General features: G+C 44.4%; 1 protein-coding gene across 1 annotated transcript in view; it reads right to left on the bottom strand.

The window, feature by feature from the left end:
- Positions 1-397: 397 nt before the first annotated feature.
- LOC142889671 (NLR family CARD domain-containing protein 3-like) overlaps positions 398-27,658 on the bottom strand; it is a 68,462-nt gene continuing 41,201 nt past the window's right edge. Inside the window, exon 2 of the mRNA XM_076028467.1 lies at positions 398-632. Coding sequence (XP_075884582.1) covers positions 425-632 — 208 coding nt within the window. The 3' untranslated portion in view covers positions 398-424. The remainder of the gene's footprint in view (positions 633-27,658) is intronic.

The following is a 27,658-nucleotide window of genomic DNA, read 5'->3' as shown; positions in this document are numbered from 1 at the left end:
TGCCAGTGGGTTGTCAACACAATAACAACAGCAGTGTCAGTCAGTGTGCAGCCAATCAGCAGTGAAGATGGAAAATAATCAGTGAGTCCTTTGTGTGCTTGTGGCTGTTTTCAGTCATCAGAGTCTCGTTACAAGTCAAACACATTCAAAGGACAAGATGAAGAAATACTGCTGCACTATTAATCTGCCTCTAATATTTCTTCACAGGATCTTCTGCTCAGTCATGTGACCTTCATCACCCATCAACAACTTCCATTGAGCTCTCAAGTGACTGGAGACATTTTCCACACTTTCTTCCACCATCCAAAGTCTTTTCTGGCTGCAGATTGTTGACATGAAAATATCAACAACATCCACTTTGTCTAGATGAGTCTTTAATATCTGCTTCAAAGTCTTCACACTGAGCAGCGTTACACACCAGTTGTCATCTGCTGACACACACTGTCCACCAGTAGAAAGCAGGAACTGACCTGAGAACTTCCAGTCTGCAGTTTGGACTCTGCAGTCCAGCACAGAGCAGCTTCACTCCAGGATCCCTCAGGAAGTTCTCACTCAGGTCCAGCAGTGTGAGGTGGGAGGGGCTGGACTGCAGAGCTGAAGACACCACTGCACACTGAAGCTCTGAGAGTTCACTGGATGAAGGAGAGCAGAGAGAGAAGTTGTGGTCGACATGTGAGATTCTAAAGACAGTGAAAGTGAATCAAGACTCATTAATGTCTGATCATCATCATCATCATCATCATCATCATCATCATCATCATCACCATCACCATCATCATGTAAATGGAGGGAAGTCCCGCGGTGGTGCAGCATGTGTTTACATCTGTGGTGCGTGGTGCCGGGACACTGCAGTGGTATGCAAACACTGTTCACCACTGGCACAGTTGATGATCATAAAGTGCCGTCCATTCTATCTGCCCTGGCAGTTTACTGCCATTTTGCTAGTTGCAGTTTACATCCCTCCCACCAACAACAGCAGTGAGAGGAACGCTGCACTCAATGAACTGTAACAGGCCATCAGTGATCAACAGACAGCAAACCCAAAAGCTTTACCATCCTCACTGGAGATTTTAGTCATGCTGACCTCAAGACTGTCCTTCCAAAAGTCCAACGCTTTGTATGTGGAGGTGTTCCGAGGGAAGAGCAGGGCTCGTGCTCATGTGCGATCAATTCCACGAGGATTGGGACTCTCAAAGGAAATGGGTGTGCGTTTGTGCGTTCGCAACATTTTGAACATCCAGATTTTTTTGTTTCAGGATGAAATCCATGTACGTTTTTGTAAATGAAGCCCCAGGTCCTCAGTGTCTCCACTACAGTGTCCTCAGTGCAGCTTCACACTCCAGTGTGTTCCAGCCACTGAGTGTCAACACGTCCTGTTGTGACTGACAGTGTTGCTCTGATCTGCTGCTTCAACTCAACATGATGCTCAGTTGTGTGTAAAGTCACTGCAGCTTGGAGCTCCACTGGATCAGAGATCCTTCACTGGCGTCTCTTCGGACTCCACTGCATCTTTGATCCAACTGCTGTTTTATTGTCTGCTGCCAAATGAAGGAAGGATGTGATGTGTTTGTGTGTTCAATGTGTTGATTGTGTTGATTGACTGTGTAGTTCCACAGTTTTCATTCATGTAGCCGCTCTTTACCTTTGACGCTCAGGTGTCTTCAACGTCCGTCCGTCATACCAGCACCACGACATCATTCATAAATTGATGAGACGTGGGTTCCATTTAACTCGTTTATTTTCCTTCTTGAGTTTTTGGTTCGAGGCAACACAGACAACGTGAGGTCAAAAGAATTTTTGGCTCACCAACCACTCCGGCTTGACCCGCTTTCCATCAAACAAACATTTCGGCCATTTTTTTTTTTCTCGACCTAAAATAGCTGCGGGTCACCTTTCAAAATAAAATAACGGCTTCAGCATCAGAATCGGATGGTCTTGGTTCCCTTTCTTGAAGAACTTGGCAGTTGTCAGCCGGAAGGCATCTTGCACTGTACCCCTGACGACGCCATTAACTTCGTCCAGCAGTGCAACGTAGGGCTCGCCATAAGCGCTGGTGGAGCAGATGATCGCTTTTTCACCTTCCTGCCTCTCATGGCCTTATGCTGCACCTGCCTTCCAGAGAGGAGTCTGAACAAGGGTTTTGCTTTAGCAGAGCAGTCAGCTATGAAGTGCTGATAGTAGAAGATTAGGCCCAGGAAAGAATTAATCTTCCTCCAGGAAGGGGTCACACCATCACTCTCCATCAGGTCAGCCTCTCCCACATCCATGATGGCTTTCATCTTGTCAGGGTCCTTCATCACCCCGTCCCCACAAATGACATGTCCCAGGAACCTTACTGACCTCCGCAAGAGATGACACTTCTTGGGGGCCAGTTTGAGTTTGTGACTTTTCAGACGGGAGAACACCATCTCTAGACGCTCAAGCGCCTGCTGTTCAGTTGGGGCAAAGACCATCAGGTCATCAAGATAGCAGAGCAGACTAGTGAAGTTTTCATCTCCGAAGATTGACATCATCATTCGCATGAATGTTGCAGGACTGTTGGACAGACCTTGTGGCATTCTGTTGTACTAGTGGAGGCCAAAAGGTGAAGAGAAAGCTGTGTATTTTTTGTGCTCTTCATGGAGTGGCACATTGTAGAAGCCAGACGTCAAGTCCATGGTGGAGAAGAAGACATTTCCTCCAAGTGCAACCCACCGATCCTGGGGTGCCTTGGGCCAGGCCGTCGAGTCGGACCATGAACAGGACTGTTTGAAGCTGGGGAAGATCTTTGCAGGAGCACCTTCTCCAGCATGTTAATAAGGCGGTTCAGGGCATCAGGGTCAGTGGCCTGTGGCTGCAGTGGGCTCTGTTCTTCAGCAGGTGGTGCAGGTGGCGAGACAGCAGCAAGAGCATTCACTGACACCCTTTCTCTGGAAGTTCTGTTCACTGACATCATTTCAGAATGATATTCGTTCAGAATGTCTTGGACTTCACCAGCAGTCCACTTGTCTATCGTCTTCGACCTGTAGGTCATGGCGAGCTCAGTAGAAGGGCAGTTCTTTATGAACATTCGAGTCACCTCAGTGCTGGGGCTGTCCAGTGACTTTCCTTGCTCCTTCAGACGTTCAATGGCCAAGTCAACAGCGCGGTTCAGTCTAAGCCAGTAGTCAAAGGCATCCTCACCCTTCCCAGGAAGAGTGGTGTAAAAGTCTGCTAATGGGAGTGGTGAACACGGAACAGAATCAAAGTGCTTCTGCAAGAGACCATAAATGGCATCGGGGTTACAGGTGATGTTAATACCACTGTTCCTGGTCCCAAACCTGACAACATCCTTTGCTTTGCCACCAAGATGAACAAGGATCTCCTCCTTTGTTCCTCAGGTTGCAGATTCCCCCTCTTAATGAAACTCCTCATGAGCTCCTCCCACTCCTGGACGGAAACAGAGTCTGAAACGGAAACGGAGTCTGAGTTGTCTCCTCTGAAGCAGGGGGGCTCCTTCAGCTTTCGATGAGGGACATATTGCAAATGGGACACGTCAAAAGCATTTGTGGCAGACACATTTGCATGGCTAGGTCGAGGGGTAGCACTATGTAAAGGGGAACTGGCTAGCATATCAGCATGGGCAGGTGAAGGGGCAGCACTGAGTAAAGGGGTAGTGACAGATGCACTGAGGTGAGAGATAATGTCCTGTGCCACCCGCTGGCTGACCTGTTGAATCAATGCATCACCCATCTGACCTACAATACTAGCAGCAATAACATCAGGGGTAGGTGCAGGGGAACACATGCTGTGCCTGTCCGGGACAGGGGAATGCGTGCCCTGGCTAGCAAGGGCATGAGGGTTTGCATCTGAGTTGGGGGGAGGGATAACACCAGTACTGAGCAAGGGGCGCCCAGGTTTACACTGATTACCCAACACTACACCACCCCCCTGAACAGGACTCTCAAACAGTACACTTGAAGGATGAATAAAACCCCTCCCTCTGCCAGCACCAAAAGGAGTTACAAAAACATTACCCTGAGGATTACTCATCTTTCCAAAAAGTTAACAAAACACAATACCACAAAACAAAAGGATGAAACCACAAAAGGCCTAGACTGGAAACTGAAAAAAAAAAAAAAAAAAAAAAAAAAAAAAAAATCTAATAAAAGTACATAAACCCTCTATCTGATGTCTAACAGTGCACAAAAGCAACAAATCCTTTCTGACTTCAGTGACCGCAGATGAACAGCAGCAGCAGAACAGTCCCCGGGTCGCTCTGCAGCATCGGTAGCACAACAAAAGAGTCTCGAGTCACGGCACCAATGTGACCTCTCCTATTCTCTCCTGCTTGCTGTATAATGAAGACTTGCAGAAGTCAGGTGTGGAGCAGCAGTTTATTCTCTGAAACAGAATGGGACACAACCATAACTTGCTCCGTGAAACTTGGTCACCTCCTGCTTCATGGGCTTCCTCTGTACTGAAGTAGTGATCGTATAGTTGTTGTTTCTACAATACAAATAATATTAAAAATGAAATACATTTTTCTACAAAATACAAAAAAATGACATTCGCAATTTCAATAATTCGCTCCCTAAAGCTCCATTTTTATACACTGTAACATTCTTCCAGTTACACACACATACCTGAAACAGAATGGGACACAACCATAACTTGCTCCGTGAAACTTGGTCACCTCCTGCAGAGACAACGTGCTCCGTATGAGAGCTGTGTGCTGCTAATGGACATGGTAGCATGCTAATCGTTTTTAATAGCAATAAAAATAAAAACGAACTTTGCTAAAACAAAAAAAAAAAAAAAAAAAAGAAATGAAATGAAAGACACCAGCACACATTTAAACACTGAAACACAGTTACATGACTTATTGCATTAATTTCTGTCTCAGCAGGGAGGAGACCGTCTCACCTGCTTCATGGGCTTCCTCTGTACTGAGGATCGCCCAGAATGCAAAGCGCTAACTTCAAAATAAAATACAAAATAAAATAAAAATAAAATATAAAGAGCCATGGCTGTGCCCCAACCAAGTTTAACATGATTGAACACAATTTATTTTGTGTGTGTGTGTGAGAGAGAGAGAGAGAGAGAGAGAGAGAGAGAGAGAGAGAGAGAGAGAGAGAGAGAGAGAGAGAGAGAGAATGACGCCTTGCAGGTGCGGTCCTGGATGTCGGCTGCTGATTGGACGCGCCACGGCTGAGAAGGAGGAGCAGTCGAGCCAGCCTGACTGTCATCCCTCCTCCGCTCCCAAGTCTGCAGTTAGTCACTTCTGAAATGGTGTTAGAGCACGCAGCCGTAGGTAGTGGTGGCCGATGGAGGCTTTGTTGAAGCTTCGACACTTGTTTCAAAAAATGGTTCATTACTCGAGGCTTCAATGACACAGTGCTCGAGGAGGTCATCTAGTGCTCAATAAAATGAAGTGCAATAGAAACGTGTTCATTGTTTCATAGGTTGTTTGGGATTTGATTCGCCATGCATTCTTGTTGGACAACACTACATGGTTGTACGGTTCAATGCTGACACAATAAAATAAAAATGAAAAATAAAGACAATGTCTCTTTTTTGGCACGACTGATTGTAGTAGACTATAGCTCTATACTTAGCCTGACAGTTTGTGCAATGAATTATATTATATCCTAAAACAAGACTAAATAGCCCATAGTTTAAAAATATGTTCAATAGTAAGTGTTCAGTGGGTCAGATGTCAAATGTGATCTATTTAAAATGTAGAATAGATGAGCTAAATAACACATATATAATACACGTTGATGAGAATTGAACCGTCGCCTCAGTCTTGCAAGTCCAAGATTGTCATAATGTACCACAAACCCAAATCACACTCCCTTTTTTCATCGAAGCTGTTTGAGTAGCGTTAGCACACCGTGATTCCTCATCAACTGCAGGCCTACACTTCAAATAATTATGAGAAAAATCCAACGTAAAGAGAGCACTTCCATTAGGAAATAGTCAACATGAAATTTCGTCTTCTACTGACACCTGCTGGTCAAATTGTATGTATATATATATATATATATGTATATATATATATATATATATATATATATATATATATATATATATATGTATATATATATATATATATATATATATATATATATATATATATATATATATATACATATGTATATATATTATACATATATATATATGTGTGCGTGTGTGTGTGTGTAACTTTAACTAACTTATCTATTTCTATCCATCTATCAAACTTACTATCTAGGGATCTATCTACTACTAACTCTCAAAAAACTAACGGACAACCAAGAGCAACAAAACCAACCTACTGCAATTCGTATATTTTAGTGTGTGTGTGTGTGTGTGTGTGTGTGTGTGTGGGGGGGGGGGGGGGGTTAAAATGAGCACAGTGATGGTTCCGCAGCATAAAGTGTATCTTCAGTCGTCGATTGTATGTGTGGGAGTCCCTCGGCTTCAGCCCAGCTGATTTAGTGTTCGGTGAGAGGACCCTCGCGTCTGTTAAGGGGTAAGTGGCTTTCCGATGTTAAACGAGTAGAGAATAATGTGTTAGATTACGTAATTTTTTTTCCGTGAACGCTTGCATCGTGCTTGTGAAACTGCTCACAAAACTCTTGTCGCCAGCCAGCCTAAAATGAAGCGGCAGTTTGACAAGAAAGCTGTGGCTCGAGTTTTTGAGACAGGCGACCGAGTGTTGGTATTGTTGCCGTTACCCGGTTCCGGTTTGCAGGCTGGTTTTTCTGGTCGGTATGTCGTGGAGCGCAAACTTTCCGATACAGATTATGTAGTGCACACTCCTGATAGAAAACGATCGTCCCGCGTCTGCCACGTCAAAATGTTGAAAAGTTACGCCCGGTTCACACAGGACGCGGAAGCGCCGCGCCGCGAAGTGAAGCGCTGCGAATCGCCAAGCGCTTCCATTCAGTGCCCATGTTAATCAATCAGTGCGTTTACATGCAGAGCTTAATCGGACTAAGCAATCATTCGGTTTTCTTGTCCAATCGGAGTTCTCACCTTGGTCCCCGTATACATGCAGCTGAGAAATTCAAATTATTGACGGGTCCTCCTCCCAACACTAGGGGGTGGAGTGAGTCTTTTCAGCCGGTCAGCTGCTTTCGGTTGACATATTAAATCTATTATGATATGGAATCATAGTTCATAATGTACGTGTTACTTGCTTTGCAGATAAGGTGTACCCTATTTCTTGTGCTCCTGGTTATTTTAAAAGGCAGACAAGAACGTTGTTTGCTGTTGGAGGGCTACAACAACACTTCGATGCTACGCTTTGTGCCGTCGCTACGGACCCCAAACTCTCGTTCTTGTTGGATTCGGGTTCGGAGCAGACTGGTGGGAGAGTTTGTGTACAGGTTTTGCAAAGGAACGGTGTTTTCAGTTATACACACGCTCATTAAAGTGCTGACCGTGGAGGAAGCTGGTGCCGCTGCACGCCGTTTCCAGCAGAATAACAGCGAAATTACCCAAATAAAAACAAATCAGGAAAACATGTCTTTGCTGTGCTTTTATTTACAAAGTTAAAATTCTTCTAACTTACAAAAAATGTGAACAAAAAGGTAGAAATATAAATACGAAGGAATACGTATTTGTTCAGGGGTGCGCAAAGCCAGAGCCCTGCATTTGCTGCGCTACCCTTTTTAAAAAGGTCTCCGTTGCGCGTTATTTTAATATGTCCATCTCTTTTAGAAGAGAAAGCATCGCCCCGGTCTCATCCTCTCTCCAAATGTCAACATTCTTATTCGCGTTTGCCAGGTTGTTTCGCGCCGTCTGTTTTGTTAGACGACGTAGTTGTGCGGTCATGAGTCGCGAGAGCGAGGCGTGGCGCATGCGCACTCGCATTGTCCAGTTAATAGTCCGATTAAGGCGTATACATGGCAGAGAAATTCGAATTCCAATCGCATTATCTGGGTGTCTCAATCGGAGTTCTCCGATTCCAATCGGAGTTCTCAAACTCCAATCATAATCGGAGTAAGGTGTTTACATGCACGTGAGTTCTCCGATCATAATCGGACTAAGGCAATAATTCGATTTTCTCTAGTGCCATGTAAAGGCACTGAATGTAGTGGTTCAGACCAGACGCGAACAGGCGCGCGGCTCGTGCCATTCATTTCAATGGAAGCGGAAGCGCCGCGCCAACGAATTTCGCGAGCGAGGCTCCAACTGGTTCACACCAGACGCGAACAGCTCCGCGACGGTCGACAAGCGCTTCTGCTCAGGTGCAGTCTTTTTTTCACTCCCACTTTTTCACTTCTTCTTTTTTTTCTTTAAAAAAAATAAAATAAAAAAAAACATTTTTGTCATCGCCCCCCCTCGCCCCGTAGCCAGCCCGCTCCATAGCTCACTTTTGTGCGTGTGTGTGTAAATAAATAGAAACACGCACTCAGGTGTCCATCTCAAGACAAGACCTCTTTCATAATGATCATTGACCGGCATCTCTAGGATCAAACAGACGTATTTTGATCAAGTCTTCCTCTGTGTGTGTGTGTGTGTTTAGTCTCTCTCGCACTCTGATACAATGTACTGACAAATATAACATACAAATATGATATATGATCGCATTTGTCATTGGGTTTTTATTTTGAAATTAGTTTATTTTGAAAATTCACCGGATTTTCTCGTTTTTATTGAGCGACTTCCTGTACTATTGACGAGGACCGCTCGCGGCTCGCGCACGAAATAGAGCAGACGCCGAAACAACAAATGCATGCCGCGAGCCGCGCAACCACCACATTGATTAACGTGGGCGCCGAATGGAAGCGCTCAGCGGCGCTTCGCTTCCACGTCCAGTGAACTGACGTTAAATGCATGGCGCGATCCGCGAGGGGAGCCGCGCGCCTGTTCGCGTCTGGTGTGAACTACTACATTGATTAACATGGGCGCCGAATGGAAGCGCTCGGCACTTTGCGGCGCTTTGTGGCGCTTCCGCGTCCAGTGTGAACCGGGCGTTACGTCGCTAGGAAAAATGTGTCGCCTGAGCCTCCGCCCCCTCCGTGCCCATTGGCGGAGGGAGGGCTCATGAAAAAAAAAAAAAAAAAATTCGGTGTTCTTTCGGCGCGCCTGGGAAACTCTGAAATTATGAATAACTTAAGCTTGTTTTTGTCCCATTTGCCTGCATCAGCCCGTCATGATATTGTTAAATTAATTGAGAGCCACCTACTATTGTTTTCTGACCACCCCCGCCGTACGTCAGTTTTGCACCATGACATAGAAGTAGAGGGACATGCCACAAGTAAGCAGCACGCACACAGAGTCAATTCTGGGAAGTTAAGAAAGAAGCTTTGGCTCTCCTTCTGACAATGCCCATCTTGATGTTAATTTGGGGTCAGGTTTTTACAGACTATAATGCCCTCGTGGTCCTGGATAGGATGCGCAATCAAACCAGCCGTACATGCGGTGGTCTCTGCTCCTGCAAGACTTCAATCTCCAGATTTGCCACAGGAAGGGGGGTTGATAATGTGTTGGCAGATGCGTTATCACGTGTACATGTGGACTAGCTGCGGAATTCTTATTTCAGGGGAACTGAGGTTTTTCTTGTTTAGTTTTGTTTGTAGGTATGTTAATAGGGTTTAGTTCTTAAGAGAGGGGGTGTTATGACCCACGGGTGGGTCTAGGTGCCTCTATCTAAATAACTATTACCAATTTTAAACGTTTAGTTTTTTACTACTACACAAATGTAAAGTCAAACAACATACGCTTACAGAAACTCACACAACAAAATATAAATTAAAATGTGTAAAACAAAAAGAAAAAAAAATCAGCATTCAGATAACAGTTTTGTCCTTTAGTGAAGATTGACAATGAGAAAAACCAAGAGCCTCATCTTTGTGCGGCTGATCCTGTTTCTTCTCTCTGTAAATATCTGCCCTGTTTTGGAGAAGATTCTCTCTGAGGGGACTGATGTTGCTACAATGCACAGTCTCCATGCCATCACATGTGTAAGGCGTCGGTAAATTGAAGCCTGCAGTTTGCAGTTGCAGCTGTTGCACGACAAAACGGGTCAACCAACCCGACAAACGACCCGGGTGATAATCGGCTCCGATCGGCTTGCGATGGAATTGGGACACCCAGGACAACACCACCTTTTTTTTTACCTGCCGCACGGAATGACGTTGAGCGTAACGTACGCTAAATCATAATATCGCGCCAGTCAAGGTCATATCGCGGGCCTGTCCCGCTCACCAGATATCCAAGAAGGTTGGTGAGGGCTGAGCGGGCAAAACCTTTGGTGACTAAGTACCGAAGGGGTGAATTTTTTCTCGACCTTTTTGCGCCTGAGTAAAAAAAGGGGGCACAGGGACGCCTGTGCAGCTACAAGTAATAAGTCTAGACAGGGATGGGGAAGAACCAGCGCAAAGTGGCTGCTGCAGTTCCCCAGGGGGGACAAATTGTGGACGACATGCGGAAAAAATACGGTCCAGATTGTCTTGATATGTTGGATGTTTGGGTTGAAAAGTATGGTTTCCCAGAGGGGGGATCACTGAGTATGGAGGAATTGAGAAACCTCCGGGATAAACTGAATATAGCCGAGGGAAAGGTTACAAAAAAGAAAAACCCAAACCGGTGGGAGATTCAAGTCATCAAAGATCATGAAAGGTGTTTTTCATTCTGGAAACCTGAAGCAGAGGTCAGGGACAGGAAACAAGTAAAGAAACGTGTGAACAGCGCTGGGCGCTGGAGCACAGGGGTGACAGAGATAACGGCAGAGGGTGCACACACTCACACACACTCCCCAGAGGAGGGAGAAAAGGAGCCACTCACACACGAGCATTCAAATGCACCAAATGTCTGTATCCTTCTCTTACAGGCCCGAGGGACCCTCTCCTGGACATGCCTGTCTTCCCTCCTCCCGCCTGCCCTCATCCAACGCTACCACCGTACAACCCTGCGCACTCCAGCACCGACGCCGCAGCGTCGCCACGTTCATCAGGACTGCCGTCAACCAAACGGCCAGCCTCATCACTGCTTTCAGACAAGGGCTGCTCCCCCAGATCGCCAAAGCAGTTAACAGAAGCTGCTGCGTGGGGATTGAAGATGCCCGGCTGACAGAGGTCCGACGTCATGCAGTGCACGCTGAGAGGCTTCTGCAGGAGGCCAGCGATGCAGAGGACAAGAAGATAAAGCGTGCCTCCCTCACCATTATGAAGCACCTCAGTGACACGGCGAGACGGCCCTACAGGAACAACGACAACCGACGAAGGGCGACTAGCGGAGACAGAGGCGAAAAGGGGGCGTGCCACATCTGCGGCCGAATGGGTCACTGGGCCAGAGAATGCCCTGACAAAGGAAGACACCACGGGCAGAACCATGCCCACCGCAGCCAAGAGAGTGATCGCGAGGACCGGAAAAGAGGATCCAGAGGGGACCAGGACGTGTTTATGTAGCATAATTGTGGCAAAGCACTGTTCCTGCTTTTGTTGTGGTTTGTGGCGTGTGTGAGAGTGATCAGTGAGCAGGGTGCAGTTACCCACTTCTACCAGTGGAGGTCGTGTTCGCCCCGGGGAATAACGCTCGAGAGGTCTCTCAAGTGGCTCGTGAGACCTATGTGGAGCGAACCGTCGTAGCGGACGTTAACGTGTGTGTTATCTGTTGTGCTTCCACAGGTGAGAAGGGGAAATGGTTGAAAATAAGAGCAAATGTATTTGTGGCTGTTTCGTAATTGAAGTCTGAGATCGAGGGTATGTGAGTTAAATTTACGTTTTGAATGTATCGTCTCTGAGTGATTACCTAGCGAAGAGGAAACAACGGCTAGCCCGTTGCTAGGTTACCAGGAGGCGGGGTTGACGCTCGGTTATGTTAGTGTTTGTTTAACGTTATGGGATGTTTATTCAGTAGAAATGTGAATATTTAAATGTATACGAGTAAGATTGAATGTGGGAAACGACATGATTAATAAGTTCAAGTCGAAGTCGGGTATGGATCTGTGTTTTGAAATGTAAAAAGTAGATAACGCTCGAGAGGAAGTCTCTCAAGTGGCTCGTGAGACCTATGACCGTAGTAGCGGACGTTAACATGTGTGTTGTCTGTTGTGCTTCCACAGAAAACCAAAATAAAAGCTTCTAAAGAAACAAAGAAAAACAAAAATAAATGTGTCTTCGCAACATTACCACGCTACATTTACGTTTGACTATCTGCTTTAATATAAAACCGCAACAAATGTGTTTTATAATTTTCTTTATATAATCTACAAACGTATTAGTATGATCCAGGGAAAATTCCATGTTTGTTTGCGAAACTCATTGGAAGAATGAAGAAAATCTGTTCGATTGTTATTGTCATGAACATGAATCACAAAACATATATATATTTTATTTTTTTCATGTGTCACTTTAACAGAGACAACACCATCTGTAATTACTATGTTTGGTTGCATTTCCCTGGCAGGCAAAGATAGATGGAAGAGACATCCTTCTGGGTAGAAGATGGGACTGGCTTGTCTGTGGATGGTGGAGGCTCGCTGGGCTCATCAATCCGTCCATCCATTCACCTTGTTTGTCTCATCCTGACTGCAGCACGCCACTGTGGAGGCTTGACATAACACACATTAGATTAATAACAGAAAAGCAAAATGTGACTGATGGTGTATTATTTAGTGTGCTTCAGTTATAATTCTCATAATAATGACTGTTTTGCTGGCTTCACACGATATATATAATTGTCCTGTCTTAGTTAAAAGCCCACTCACCACGACAAGGTGCAGGCCAAGAGTGGGAACACAAACACAGACCAGAAACGAACAGGACAAATCCAGACAAGACTACAAAAAACACAAACACAAATAACACTAATATCACTTTGACCACTATCTTTTTTCACAAGAACTTTTATTTCTTTACAAATTGAACCTTAGATTGTGTCACAACAAACTAAATAAACCCTTGAAACAGCCAACAAAACATGAAATAACACTTCATCAATATTATAATGAGTATCTTCATAAATGATTTCAAGATAACTTTCAACACTTTCTTACAATTTTTTTTTTACGTCTGCCGTAATGATTTTCAAGTTTTTTTCATGTGAATATTTTAACATTGAACATGTTAACTGAACAGTCAATGTAAAATCCCTTCATTGTTGCTCTGACCTCTTCATCATGTGTGACCTCTTCATCATTGGTGATCTGTACATCATTTGTGACCTCTACATGTACATCAGACACAGTATGGCTGTCACATGGTTCCTGAATCACGAGAAAACTGTCTTCTTCCAAGATCTCTGACACCTATTTACATTTTTTAGAATATGTGTGGTCAAAGATTTGATCAAAATCACGTGTGTGTGTGGGTGTGTGTGTGACTCACTTACCTTTTGTTTGGTAGCCATGCTCTTACCTGATTTGAAGAAACTAAAAATTGTTGGGACAGCTGTTGAAGTTAGGCACTTTCTCTCACCACGCAAAATGAAAGATTTCTCCTCAAAGTGAAGAGCACACAGCCTGGAGTTGTCATTGGGTGTCCAGTTTTTTCTTCTCACATTTTCCACCCATTTGTGCAACCTTTTTCTGTCCCCAAAAGGAAAGCTGTAAAAAGCAAAATATTCCAAAAATAAATGTACAATATTTTTTTTGTGTAATTTTACTTAAAATTGGGTATGCAAACATATTTATCCAATTTAAGCACAATGCAGACAGTTGTGCAGACAGTTTAGTGTTAGCTAAAATATCGGGCACACAGACGTACTTATTATGTATACATTTCTTTCCATTGTAACAGGTCACTACAAGATCTGCAATCCATTACCTAGAATTGGTTTTCCTTAAACTGATGTACAGGATTACTAATCTGACTTTGATGGGCAAATTTGACAACAGAATAAAATTATGAAGCACTAAAACACAGGACCACAAAACAATTAAATGCATGATGAAATAATGATATGCTTTGTTAAATAAAATAAAATGGCATTTTCAACTGAGTAATAAAATAGTCGGTGGTGCAGTGGTTAGCGCTGCCACCTCACAGCAAGAAGGTCGTGGGTTCGATTCCGGGGCCCGGACCTGGGACCTTTCTGTGTGGAGTTTGCATGTTCTCCCTGTGTCTGCGTGGGTTCTCTCCGGGTTCTCCGGCTTCCTCCCACACTCCAAAAACATGCATGTGAGGTCAATTGAACGTTCTAAATTGTCCGTAGGTGTGCATGTGAGTGTGAATGGTTGTTTGTCTCTATGTGGCCCTGCGATGAACTGGCGACTTGTCCAGGGTGTCACCCTGCCTTCGCCCTAAGACAGCTGGGATAGGCTCCAGCAGACCCCCGTGACCCTGAATAGGAATAAGCGGGTATAGAAAATGAATGAAATCTTTGTTGAATGAATGACACATTTTATTTCACTCGTCGTTTATGTAATTATTATTTTTTGCTCCATAGCTTTCATGATTCAGCATTACATGTTAAGCGTGATGAATTGCATGAAAAGAGAGCACTCGCTGATAAATTAACATGGTGTGCTGTTTAATTCCATGAGGACGACAAAATATTTGCAAATTTGTGTTAGCTACACACATCGACAGGTGCAAGAGAAAGGGAGGAACTTTCAAGATCGTTGAGTTTTTATTTTTTATTTTTTTAGTTCTGATGAAATAAATAGACCAATCATTTTATTACTTTGTCTGCTTTCCAAAGAGGTTATTAATTAAAAAAATATGTGTGGCAGTGCTGTTATGGTCCATAGAGAGTTGCTTCAAAGAATTATCATTTATTATTCAGTGGCACATTGCTCACTTGTTTAATACACAAATAATAGTATATTATTATAATAATACTATTTTATTAATATAATAATAATAATAATAATAATAATAATAATAATAATAATAATAATAATAATAATCATTATTATTGATAGAAATTTTGAAACAACAATCGTCAGTTGTTCCGTAAAAAATACATTCATTTCCATGTTGAATTTTGTATGGTTCGTGAGCGCGCACGTCTGTCAGTGACGATCTCCACACTGACACAACCGTGCATGCTCTATTATCCCATCAATGCGGAAGTCAAAAGGTTTTTGGGAGCCATGCGCTGGGTGAGCAACTTCATTGAAAGGAATGGGACGCCATCTTGGACTCTGGTGGCTTGCCGCACTGTCACGCAGGTTGTGACGTAGCGGGCCGGCGACGCCGACAGGTATGATGTGAATGATTGACAGCTACCATTCGTTCCCGTTAGCAAGAGGATTAAAAACAAACAGACACCATAATGGCATCAAAAAGGAGTTATCCCAGCGGTGCGGAAAAACGGAAGGAAAAGAAAACTGATCAAGAAAAACTTGCAAAGGGGAAAGGTAAGTTATTTGTTTATGTGGGCTGGAGAGGTGGAGGGGAAACGCTGTTGTCCCCCCCCAAGTTTGTTTATTTGTCCTGCTAGCCAGCTAGCTAGCGTCGGATAAATGTTAGCTGGCTGGCTAATATTTGTTCGTCATGAATCAGCGTTTTTGTTTGTTTTATGAAAGTTGACCATGTCCTGTCAAGTTTGCCTATCCTGCCTTGGGAATGACTGATTGACTCCACACCCGTTTATTCACATTCTAACAGGGAGGGCGGGAGGGAGGGCATGTTGTTGTTGTAGTTGTTGTCAGTCCCCTGTTATTGTTCAGTGGAAGTTGTCTCTCACATATTTGACTCTTAATGTTATTTTAGCCTTAACTTAGGATGAATTTACTAAGCTTAGTTTGTATTTTGTAGGACCTTCATTAGAAATGTGCTACTGTTTTATAATTCAAAGAAATATTTTATGGAAATACTTTATTTGACATGGTGTTGACTATTTTAGACTATTGTGGTAGTGGGTCATTTATCTTAGTTTTATTACTTTAACTAGTACAGTGTGTAAAGAAATGCCAAAAACTCTTAAAAGTGACAGTTTTGTAATTGGGTAAAAGCTTTAAAGGGACACTGCAATCATAATGTTTAATTTAAAAACAAATACATTTTTAATTTTCCTATATTACTGCAACATCACTGTAATAATAAAATAGGAAAATGTGCTTCTGATCTGTTTTGCTTGATGATCTAGTGAGCTTTGTCTCTGCAGAATATGTTGGCGCTCCAGACATTGAGCCAGAGGGATCTCCCGAACATCCTGACCAGGAAGCTCCAGGACCAACACGTTCCTCAGAACCTCCTTCTGTCCAGGTGAATAATGTGTGTTATTCTTAGTAGCTAAGCTGATAAGTGTGGGACGAAACTAAGGCAATTAAGCATTATTTTGATTGTTGGTTTGCTTTTTAGTGTTGCACTTGTTGGTTTGTTGGATTTTCTTATTTAAAGTAAGCATTTTTTTTTTATGAATACTCAATCTGTTGTATTTATTGACATATAGACAATTCCTTTCCTAGTATTATAGTGTTTGTTTGTTTTTAAATCAGTTTAACTTGCCTGAGTTGCTCAACTGAAGATGTTTAATTTTTACCTGTAGCCTGTTTTGCTCACGAGGTGTAATAGATTGTGGAATCTTAGTAGACCTTAGTAGACGCACGCTGCTGAGAGTGGCAGCGATCAGCTCCGATGACCGTGGTGCTTGTAAATAAGGCAAATGCGCCATCTAGTGGGACGCAACATGTTTATTCGTGTTGGAGCAATGACAAGTACTACTAACAAAACAAAAGATGCACAGGGTAAAAAAAAATAATCATAAACTCAAGCCCAACAAAGATAACAGATGGGCATAACTGTACATAGTAATGATTACCAGTACTTCCAACATTTGTATATTTTACTTTCAACTCGAATTTGAACTATTCATCCCCTTTTTTCAGCAGCCATTAACACTAATAAATTAAATTAAATCAAAACAATAAATTAAAGCTGCAAGCAGCGTTTGCGGGACTGAGCCGCCGTGGCCAACGCGATGCCCGATGACCCCCAATGACGCCTGACCCCTGTCGACGCCCGCAATTGACCCCCGTCCTCTGCCGACGCCCGGCGACATCTGCTGAAAGAAGTCTATGCAAATGATGCAGATTTCTCACCTCCATTTTTTTTTGGGGGAGGATGCTGTCAAATGTAAAATGTTGGCCTTGATGAGACAAACACGTAGGTGTTTGAATGACGTCTGTAGCACTTTTCTAAAGGAAACTGCAGGCATTTGTGTGTTGACAAAGAGGGAGAAGAGGTCTAATCATCATATGCCTGTGTATGCAAATGATGCATATTTTTGACCTGCATTTTTTTTTAAGTGGCTGTCAAATGTAAAATATAGGTCTTGATGAGACAAACACGTGGATGTTTGAATGATGTCTGTAGCACTTTTGTAAAGGAAACTGCAGCCATTTACAGTATAGTGTGTGTGTGTGTGTGGAAGTAGGGATGTGCGATACCACTATTTTTCCTTTCGATACGATACCAGGTGATACCAAGGCTAGTATCCCGATACCAATACAGATACCGATACTTTTAGACGTCCAACTTGTGTATATGAAAATGATGACTTTTACAACGAAAACTCGTGAATGTCATTATAAAAAATGTATTTTATACCTATGTATAAGAATTAAACAAGCTGCCAAATATCAGACTTTGTTTTAATTTTAATCAGAGAAATCAAATTAACAGGTCAACTGAAAATCTGAGCAAATCTCTCTCAAAAAAGAGAAAATAAGAACAGCTGCTCTAAATTCAATATAATTCTTTTTGGACCAGACAGAGTGGTCTTCAGGTTAGAACTTGACAGAATATGTCTGTCTCTTTGGGAGTCATCTATGAAAAATTTAAATATTCTTGATGTAAAAGGAAGTCTTTTTATGGGAAGTATAACTCACATACCACCACAAATAGACTAAATAGCAACTGTTTTACTTGAAATGTGCCATTTAAGTAATTTAATTATTATGCTTTTCCAACTTAAAAGTGACACTGAATTGTGTTAAGATGATGGCAGGAATGTGAGTTAAATTAACAAATACATATTGTGCTGGGAGGAAACATTTTTATCTAACTAAATAAATAAAATATGTTTTAATGAAAAATTGACAAACATTCTGGTATTTTATGTAAATCTATCTTATCTACGTCTATATGCCTATGATGGTGGGCACTGGGATGTATTTTCACTCCACCTGGATATTGCCTTTCTCTCTGCAGTGCTAGTTGGAAATTGCGCTAACGTTGACGGGGGGAGGGAAGCACGCTATCGCTGTCGCGCTACGCTAACGTGTCGGCAAAGTTAACGTGCCAAGTTTCTTTGCGGGGGGGGGGGACTGGACTCCAAGATGCTCCTGCTGATCACTGCTATGCTGGAGCTGGAGATGTGGCCTGTGATGTCTGCACTGGGAGGAAACTGAAGGCCCTCAAGTCCTGTCTGGTCTGTCGGGCCTCCTACTGTGACTCTCACCTCCAGCCTCATCGTGATGCTGCTCCCCTACAGAGACACAAGCTGGTGGAACCCAGCCAGCAGCTCCAGAAGAACATCTGCCCTCATCATGATGAGGTGATGAAGATGTTCTGCCGCACTGATCAGAAGATCATCTGTGCTTTATGCTGTATGGATGATTATAAAGGTCATCAGACAGTGTCAGCAGCAGTACAGAGGCCTGGGAGGCAGAGAGAGCTGGAGGAGACCAGGTAGAAGATCCAGCAGAAGATCCAGCACACAGAGGAAGACCTGAAGGGGGTGGAGTCCATCAACGGCTCTGCTGATAAAGCAGTGAAGGACAGCGAGAAGATCCTCACCCAGATGATCCGTCTGCTGGAGAAAAGACGCTCTGAGGTGCAGCAGCAGGTCAGATCCACACAGGGGGCAGCAGTGAGTGGAGTCAAAGAGCTTGAGAAGAAGCTGGAGCAGGAGATGATGGAGCTGAAGAGGAGAGACGCTGAGCTGGAGAAGATCTCACACACACTGGACCACAGCCAGTTTCTCCACAGGTTCTCCTCACTGCCAGCACTCAGTCCGTCTCCAGACTCCTCCAGCCTGGAGATCCGTCCTCTGAGATACTTTGAGGACGTGGCAGCAGCTGGACCAAGCTGAGAGATGAAATACAGCAAGTTCTGCACAGTGCACAAATGTCTGTTATTATCTGAGGAGAACAGAAAAGTGACATTCATGGAGGAAGTTCAGTCTTATTGTGATCATCCAGACAGATTCACTGACAAGAAGCAGGTCCTGAGTAGAGAAGGTCTGACTGGACGATGTTACTGGGAGGTTGAGTGGAGAAGGGGGAGGGACTTCTGTGGTTTATTTTAGGGGGTTGGTGTAGCAGTGGCCTACAGGAACATTGGCAGAGCAGGAAGGTCAGAGGAAAGTAGATTTGGATTCAATTGCTGTGTCTCAATTCAGGTTCTGCATCCTTGAAGTGCGCATTTTGAAAGGAAGTTGCGTCATCACACTGCGCGAAGGCTTGTCCCAATTCCCGAGGGTGTTTAGGACGCTCAAAATGCGCACTCGTAAATACGCACTCGTTTTAGCCGATTCCAAGGATACACCGCTACTATCCTTTGCGTACTTGGGTATACCATGATGCTTTGCGTGCTGCTGCAAAGCATCGTGGGATCCTGGGAAGTCAGCTGAAATTAGCGGCATGTACTGGTTAAGGCACGACATATAAATCTAAATATTGACGTTTCACATAAAGTATCCAGTTTTTAACGTAGGATTTTATTTATTTGAACATTCAACGGCATCGTTAGATGGCAAACCAACGGTTAGCGTGATACTATAGAAACGTCACTTCCAGGGTTGGCCAGCCAGAGGGAACGGCGGTGACGAAACGAGGAAATACGCCAGAGGCGTATTTCCTCATGTCGTCACAACAACATGAGTACTCGTGTCTCAGGTCCTCGGTCCTCCAGAGTGCGAGTGTACCTGGACCACAGAGCAGGTCTTCTGTCCTTCTACAGCGTCTCTGGAACCATGGAGCTCCTCCACAGAGTCCAGACCTCCTTCACTCAGCCGCTACATGTTGGACTTTATGTTCCTTCAGGTTCTTCAGCTGAGTTGATGAAAGTGTGACTGAAGTCGTCAGAGAGACTCTGAGCTGAATTCTCACCTTTGATTCTTCTTCTGTCTTGACGTTTGTTACCCAGTGTCTCCGGCTGTCAATCACAGGGTGGGCGGGGCCTGGACGCCACTTCCTGTTGGTGCTCCTGGTGACTGTTGTCCACTTGCTGGATGTTTGTGCCACGTTGTTTCTCTTCCTCTGCAGCCCATTCATCCCGCAGATTAATAATGTGTCATTAGTCCACATGACAACTTTATTACTGTGGAAACACAGCTGAGGTCTGTTTCCACTCTGGACCTTTCCGCCCTGACCTTTGACCTTTCAACAACTCATCCATCTGATCAACCTTCTGACTGTTGATCCGTTTGTCAACAATCAGATGAATGCATGTAAATATTGTGAGAGAATTTTGTCTTTTGATTCTGCTTGTTGGCTCAATGTGACAACAGTCAATCAATAAGTCATGAAATATACCATCAGTCTATACTGCACAACAATGTCAAGTCAATGATCAACTGTTGAATTGAAGCAATAAAGCAGCAAGACAATCCAGATAAAGTCTCTGCTTGTTGGTAGATTTCTCTTCTGTCAAGATCTCCATGTATTCACCACAGACATTTAGAAAGTCAACACCATGAAGACAAGATCAAAGTTTCAAAAGCACATCAGTCAGTCAATGTGGGAAACAGCTGATATTTATCTGGCACACACACACACACACACACACACACACACACACACACACACACACACACACACACACACCACTATTTTACAGAACAAGTAGAGAACGGGTACTTTACTGACTCATAGTCTATTTACTTTATTGCATCATAACCAATGTTCCCTCTAAGCTGCTTGCTTGCGCAATCGCGCACTACTTGCACATTCTCAGCGCACAAGGAAATCTATGTAGCACATAAAATAAAATTCAACAGAAACGTATTAATTAATAATTTTAGAGCTTTTATTAGGCGGCGCACCGCTACGCCTTCAGAATGATGATTTTTTTTTTTTTTTCTTCCAGCTGCACCGTATGAGTCCAAAAGGCAGAGAAAGTTTCCAGGCTTTAACAGCCAAGCGGTGAACGCACAACCATCACGCACACACAGTGTGATGTATTGGTGTAATTAGTCAGCCATACCATACCATACTTTGTGAACAAGTGAATGTTTGGGTTCCTGTGTTAAGTTAGTGAGTGTTGTCTGAAGATAAGGGCACAATAATCCCTTGACACACTCTAGCAATGGGGCAGTCTACCCCCTAGCCTAAGTTAGCTTGCTTTGGTTGTTGACATCTATAAGAAAAAAAAAAAAAAAAAAAAAAAAAGTTAACGTTAAATAATGTACATGGCCAGGTTCAGATGATGGAAATATCGGGTTGATTCAATGATGCCCCGTATTGGCAGCTGTTCGTTTGCCTGCGTTTGAATAAGAGGGGAGGAGTTGTGATGTATTGGTGTAATTAGTCAGCCATACCACCAGGGGGGGCGCGGTAAACGCACAACTACGTGCAGGGTTCAGGTACACCCTCTCTCTCTACAACGAGAATAAAGCATGGAGTACGTAACTACATCGGTGTTGGTCGGCTGTCTTTTCATTTAATGTGATTTAGTATATTGATACTAACTTGAGTAATAGGAAGACATTACAAACTGGCGACGAGTCTAAAGAACCTACTGGTGCTGGTTGAGTCGGAGGAGAACCACGTCGCGGAAGCTGCTATTGGTGACCAAGCTGTTATTGGCGCGGGAGAGAGACTACGAGAATGGCGGCGATCATCGGACGTATTGACGCCTTTGACGAGTCCGCGGAGCAATGGTCATCCTACGTCGAGAGGTTTGAACATTTTGCCCAAGCAAATGATGTCCCAGCAGAGAAGAAGGTTGCCATGTTTTTAAGTGTAATCGGAGCTACAACCTATGGACTACTCCGTAGTTTACTGGCTCCGGATAAACCCGGAAGTAAGCAGTACGCGGACCTCGTAAAAGTTCTACATGACCACTTCTCACCGAAGCCGATTATAATCGCCGAGAGATTCCGTTTCCACAAGAGGAATCAGGAAGAGGGAGAGAGCGTTGCGCAGTACGTGGCGGTCTTAAAGAAACTGTCTGAACATTGCGATTTTGGCATCCATTTGCATGACGCCTTGCGTGATAGATTTGTGTGTGGCCTCAGCAATGAAAGTATTCAGAGGAAAATGTTAACTGAGGAAACATTAACTTTTCAACATGCTGTGGACATTTTGATGTCAATGGAAACGGTGGCTAGAGAAGCTGAACATCTTAAAACCTCCCTAAAAGTGCACGCAATGTTCGCCTCTTCACCACAAGGGGGAGATAAATGCTTTCGCTGTGGCAAGTCAAATCATAAAGAAAGTGACCGTTACTACAGAGAGCAGCCCTGCCATAGCTGCAAAAGAAAAGGGCACATCGCTCGTATGTGCAGAAATAAAACGAAAGACCAAAAGTACTCAAAAGAGAAACATGAAGCTAAAATGAAACCGAGGAAACAGTTTGACAAATCTAAAAGAGGGAAAATTCATAAAGTTGATGCCAAGACTACTGAAAGTGAAAGGGATTCTACATCTGATTCAGACACTGAATTGACGTTGCATATGGTGACAGCCATGGTTGAAGAAACGGAAAAAGGGATGGCTGTTAAAAAGCAAAATGCAGCATCATCTTTGATGATGGTCAGACCCAGAATTGAAGATCATCTCATAGATATGGAACTCGACACTGGTGCAGCTGTATCCCTGATATCAATGGAACTGTACAAAACCCATGTTCAATTGCAAAAAACTGACGTGGTGTTGAAAACATACACAGGAGAAGTGTTGTTACCTGAAGGCATGTTGAAAGTTTGGGTGGAGTTAAATAAGCAGAATATCAGATTGCCATTATATGTTGTGAAAGGAAATTCACCCTCACTCCTTGGCCGTGAGTGGCTAAGAAGAATTAAATTGAACTGGCGTGAAATAAAAACAATAAGAACAGGATCAAAACCAGACGAGACACTTGAAAATGTCTTGAAGTGTCATGTACAAGTTTTCAGTGAAACACTTGGAACATTGAAGGGGTTTGAAACGTCCCTGACATTAAAACCAGGCCAACACCCGAAGTTCTGTCAGGCGCGTGTGGTCCCATACGCATTGAGGCCCAAGGTGGAAGCTGAAATTGATCGATTACTTCAACAGGAAGTGATCTCTCCAGTGCAATTTAGCGACTGGGCGACCCCAGTTGTTCCAGTAATTAAAAAGAGTGGTAGTGTGAGAATGTGCGGAGATTTCAAGGTTACCATCAATCCGGCCCTATGTGTTGAACACTACCCAATACCCCGGATTGAGGATCTTTTTGCTTCTCTCTCCAGAGGACATCGGTTCAGCAAGCTGGATCTTTCACAGGCTTATCTCCAGGTGCCCGTATGCGAGGAGTCGCGTAAATATCTCACCATCACGTTTTAACCGATTACCTTTCGGAATAACGTCTGCACCTGCAATTTTTCAGAAAATCATGGACCAAGTGTTGCAGGGACTCCCCAATGTCCATTGCTTTTTGGACGACACCCTTGTGACCGGCAGAGATGACGCTCACCATTTAGAGAACCTGAAAGCAGTTCTCAAGCGATTGGACCAGTTTGGTCTGAGCGTAAAAAGAGAAAAGTGTGAGTTTTTCAAGAGTTCCCTGGAGTATCTTGGACACGTGATTGACTCGAAAGGACTTCATAAGTCACCTGACAAGATTCGTGCCATACTGGACGCTCCTGAGCCAGCCGACACAAGTCAGTTGCGCTCCTTTTTGGGACTCATTAACTACTACGCACGTTTTGTCCCAAACATGTCTACCGTTCTCCATCCATTGAATGCCTTGCTGCATAAGGAGGTGAAGTGGGAGTGGTCAAAAGAATGCAACAATGCCTTTTGTAAAGCAAAAGAACAACTTGCAAGCAAAAGTGTTCTAACCCATTATGATTCCACATTGCCAGTTATCCTTGCCTGCGACGCTTCACCATATGGGGTGGGAGCTGTTATTTCCCACAAACTGCCGAGTGGTGAAGAGAAACCCATTGCATTTGCATCAAGAACATTGAGCAAAGCTGAGCAAAACTATGCTCAGATAGAGCGAGAAGCACTGGGAATCATCTTTGGAGTTAGGCGCTTCCACTCTTACCTGTATGGTCGCCACTTCACTTTGTTGACTGATCATCGCCCCCTAACAACCATACTCAGTCCCAGCAAGGCGATTCCCTCCATGGCAGCTGCGAGGCTACAGCGATGGGCACTACTGCTTGCAGCACACAACTACACCATCAAGTACCGGCCTGCTGCTGACCATGGCAATGCTGATGGTTTGTCCCGTTTGCCTTTACCTGAACAACATAAGGACAAACAGGGGACAATTGACATGTTTCTTATCAACCACCTGGACTGTTTGCCAATATGCTGTGCGGATGTGAGGCGAGAAACCCGATCTGACTGTATACTGTCTCAAGTTATGGAGATGGTTTCCACTGGCCGTTTTCCTACCACCAAGACGTCTGACCAGAGTCTTTCGCCGTATTTAGTACGGAGAAATGAACTGACTCTGATGCAAGGCTGTATAATGTGGGGTAACAGAGTGATTGTCCCACCAAAGCTGCGTCACCAGGTGCTGGAGGAGCTGCACACAGGACACCTGGGAATGGTCAAGATGAAAGCCATGGCACGAAGCTATGTATGGTGGCCGGGTCTTGATGCTCAAATTGAAGAAAAGTGCAAAATGTGTGTGTCCTGTCAACGCATCCAGAAAACACCTAGTTTAACACCATTACATCCGTGGCCCTGGCCCACAGCTCCGTGGCAGCGAATCCACATTGATTTCGCTGGCCCTTTTGAGGGACGCATGTTCCTGGTCGTGGGGGATGCGCACTCAAAGTGGCCAGAAGTCATGGTGTTGAACTCAACCACATCTGAGAAAACTATTCAGGTACTTAGGGGTCTGTTTAGTCACTATGGTGTGCCTGAAGTGCTCGTGAGTGACAATGGACCACAGTTCACATCGGTGGAATTTGCGAACTTTTTAACATCAAATGGCGTGAAACATGTGCGCTCAGCTCCTTTCCACCCGGCTACAAACGGCTTAGCGGAACGTTTTGTGCAGACTTTCAAACATTCCCTTAAATCATCGAAGGGGACCTCAACTGTGCAAAAACGTCTTGATGCCTTCCTGCTCCAATACAGGAACACTCTGCACACAACTACTCACGAGACACCTGCGATGCTGTTTCTTCACCGCAAGCTCCGTACTCGCCTAGACCTGTTGAAACCAAGTGTGGCAGCGGTCGTTGAGCAAGCTCAAGATGTTCAGTGTGCTTACAGGGCAGCGCACTCCAAGGCCAGAACATTCAGCGTGGGCGATCCAGTTCTGGTCCGAGATTATCGGAAGGGGGAGGAAAAGTGGACGGCTGGAACAGTGACATCGCAAGCTGGCCCGGTATCCTACCAGGTCAATGTGGGGTCATCACACCTGTGGAGGCGGCATGCAGTCCAGATGATGGCATGTCACCCTAACATCATCCAAGCTGCAGCTGACGTGCAAGCGACACCCAGCATGGACAGTTTGCCTGCTCTGCCTGATGCAGGTGGAAAGCCAGAGATACACAACCCAATCAGCAAGTGTCTCACTGCATCAGCGGGTCAGTCAGATTCAACCGGCAGTGTCACTCCAGAAATACCCCAACAGACTGTGAGTCGGTACCCTCGGCGGGACCGTAAACCACCGGATAAACTGACTTTGTGAACAAGTGAATGTTTGGGTTCCTGTGTTAAGTTAGTGAGTGTTGTCTGAAGATAAGGGCACAATAATCCCTTGACACACTCTAGCAATGGGGCAGTCTACCCCCTAGCCTAAGTTAGCTTGCTTTGGTTGTTGACATCTATAAGAAAAAAAAAAAAAAAAAAAAAAAAAAGTTAACGTTAAATAATGTACATGGCCAGGTTCAGATGATGGAAATATCGGGTTGATTCAATGATGCCCCGTATTGGCAGCTGTTCGTTTGCCTGCGTTTGAATAAGAGGGGAGGAGTTGTGATGTATTGGTGTAATTAGTCAGCCATACCACCAGGGGGGGGCGGTAAACGCACAACTACGTGCAGGGTTCAGGTACACCCTCTCTCTCTACAACAAGAATAAAGCATGGAGTACGTAACTACATCGGTGTTGGTCGGCTGTCTTTTCATTTAATGTGATTTAGTATATTGATACTAACTTGAGTAATAGGAAGACATTACACACAGCACCACCTGCCGATGAACGGGCACCCGCAATCAGGGTTCTTCCTCCGGCTGCACTAATGTCCAAGCCCAGTGCACCCGCTTTAAACCCCACCACCACGCGCCAGAAGCTTTTTAAAACATTCAGCAATGAATGCCCATTGCCCACCTCTGGGAATGCGAGCCAAAATGCCAAGAACTGCGGAGGACAGAGTTCTCAGCGTGGACACTGGGGTTGCCGGAGCGGCGGAGTGGAGACAAAGTCAAGTGCGTCACGTCTCAGTTCATTAAGGGACAGCTTTTTTAGTTGCCAAATACGGGACAATCGCGTATTTGAGCACGGAAACGACGCAAAGTCACAAACACAAATACAAGTTTAAAACGGTACAAAAAAAGGATCGTGGTGCAAACGCAAAAAAACAACACGCTGCAGGACATAAAAACATTCACTTCATCAGAGGAGCGATGCAAAGCAAGAAAACGCTGCATAACGCATTCCCTACACCGGAAGTAGAGTTGCTCCACGAGGAGCGCTCCCCTACAGCGAAGAACAGTCCCGACACTTCCAGTGAGAGTCGCCGCCTCCTACAGTTTCAACACCGGGACATCTCGCGGGGGTGGAGGACCTCCACCTGAATGTGGAAGTGGGTGTGTTTCCACAAAATATGTGTCTTCATGGTATTTAGCTTTTTAATGAAAGGACTCTTAAAACACTGAAAAATAAATGCAATATAGCTATTTTATGACTTACTGTAAATGTACAGGTAGGAGACATTTCCTGCTTGGCATTGCTGCCTGTCGCACTTCTTTCGGTGCCCATGGGTCAGCTGCAGGGTCATCAACCATGAACTACCATTCATTGACGTTTCGCCCCTTGTGGCGGGACAGTGACAGGGACGTTTGCCTCATTGATTCTGTGGTTGTTGATGGGGTGAGGTGTTCTTTCCCCAACTCCTGTCCTTGTTTCGTTCTTTCTTTTATACAGTCCGGCAATCTTTGTAGATACGCTACTTTTATTGTATGGCCGCAAGTTATAACAGTGCTCATCAGGTAAAACACCCGGAAGCCAACGTCATCAACTCGCACCAGATGTCTCTGCATATTGCATGGAACTTGGCTGCCATCTAGTGGTTAACTTTCGTAACATCTCCTTTAACATATGGAAAGAAAGCAGTTGAAAATGGACAATAGTGACCGGATGAGAGTTACGTGGCCAGCAACAACAATAGCTGGCTACAGGTTAAACAGAAATGACTAGTTCACTCTCCTAAACATTAGAAAAAAATGAACAGTCCACATGAACAAAGTGGCACAGAAATAAACAAGAGATGACATTCCTTCTTCAGAAAGTTTAAACAACAAAGTCTTTGCGGTACCTCTCAGGAGGTTTTATGTTGGATCTGGTTCTGGTCTGCTTGAGGCCTAAATGTCCAGATTGGGGGACACTTGGCACATCAGTCAACACTGGAGCCCGTTCTAGTTCTGAAGCCCCTTCCCT

Source organism: Nelusetta ayraudi, unplaced genomic scaffold (genome assembly GCF_046127955.1).
Source record: "Nelusetta ayraudi isolate G7.1 ecotype Tasmania unplaced genomic scaffold, CSIRO-AGI_Nayr_v1 ptg000023l, whole genome shotgun sequence".
Taxonomy (NCBI): Eukaryota; Metazoa; Chordata; class Actinopteri; order Tetraodontiformes; family Monacanthidae; genus Nelusetta; species Nelusetta ayraudi.
The sequence above is the reverse complement of the archived record's forward strand: the minus strand, read 5'-3'. Positions and strand labels throughout refer to the sequence as shown.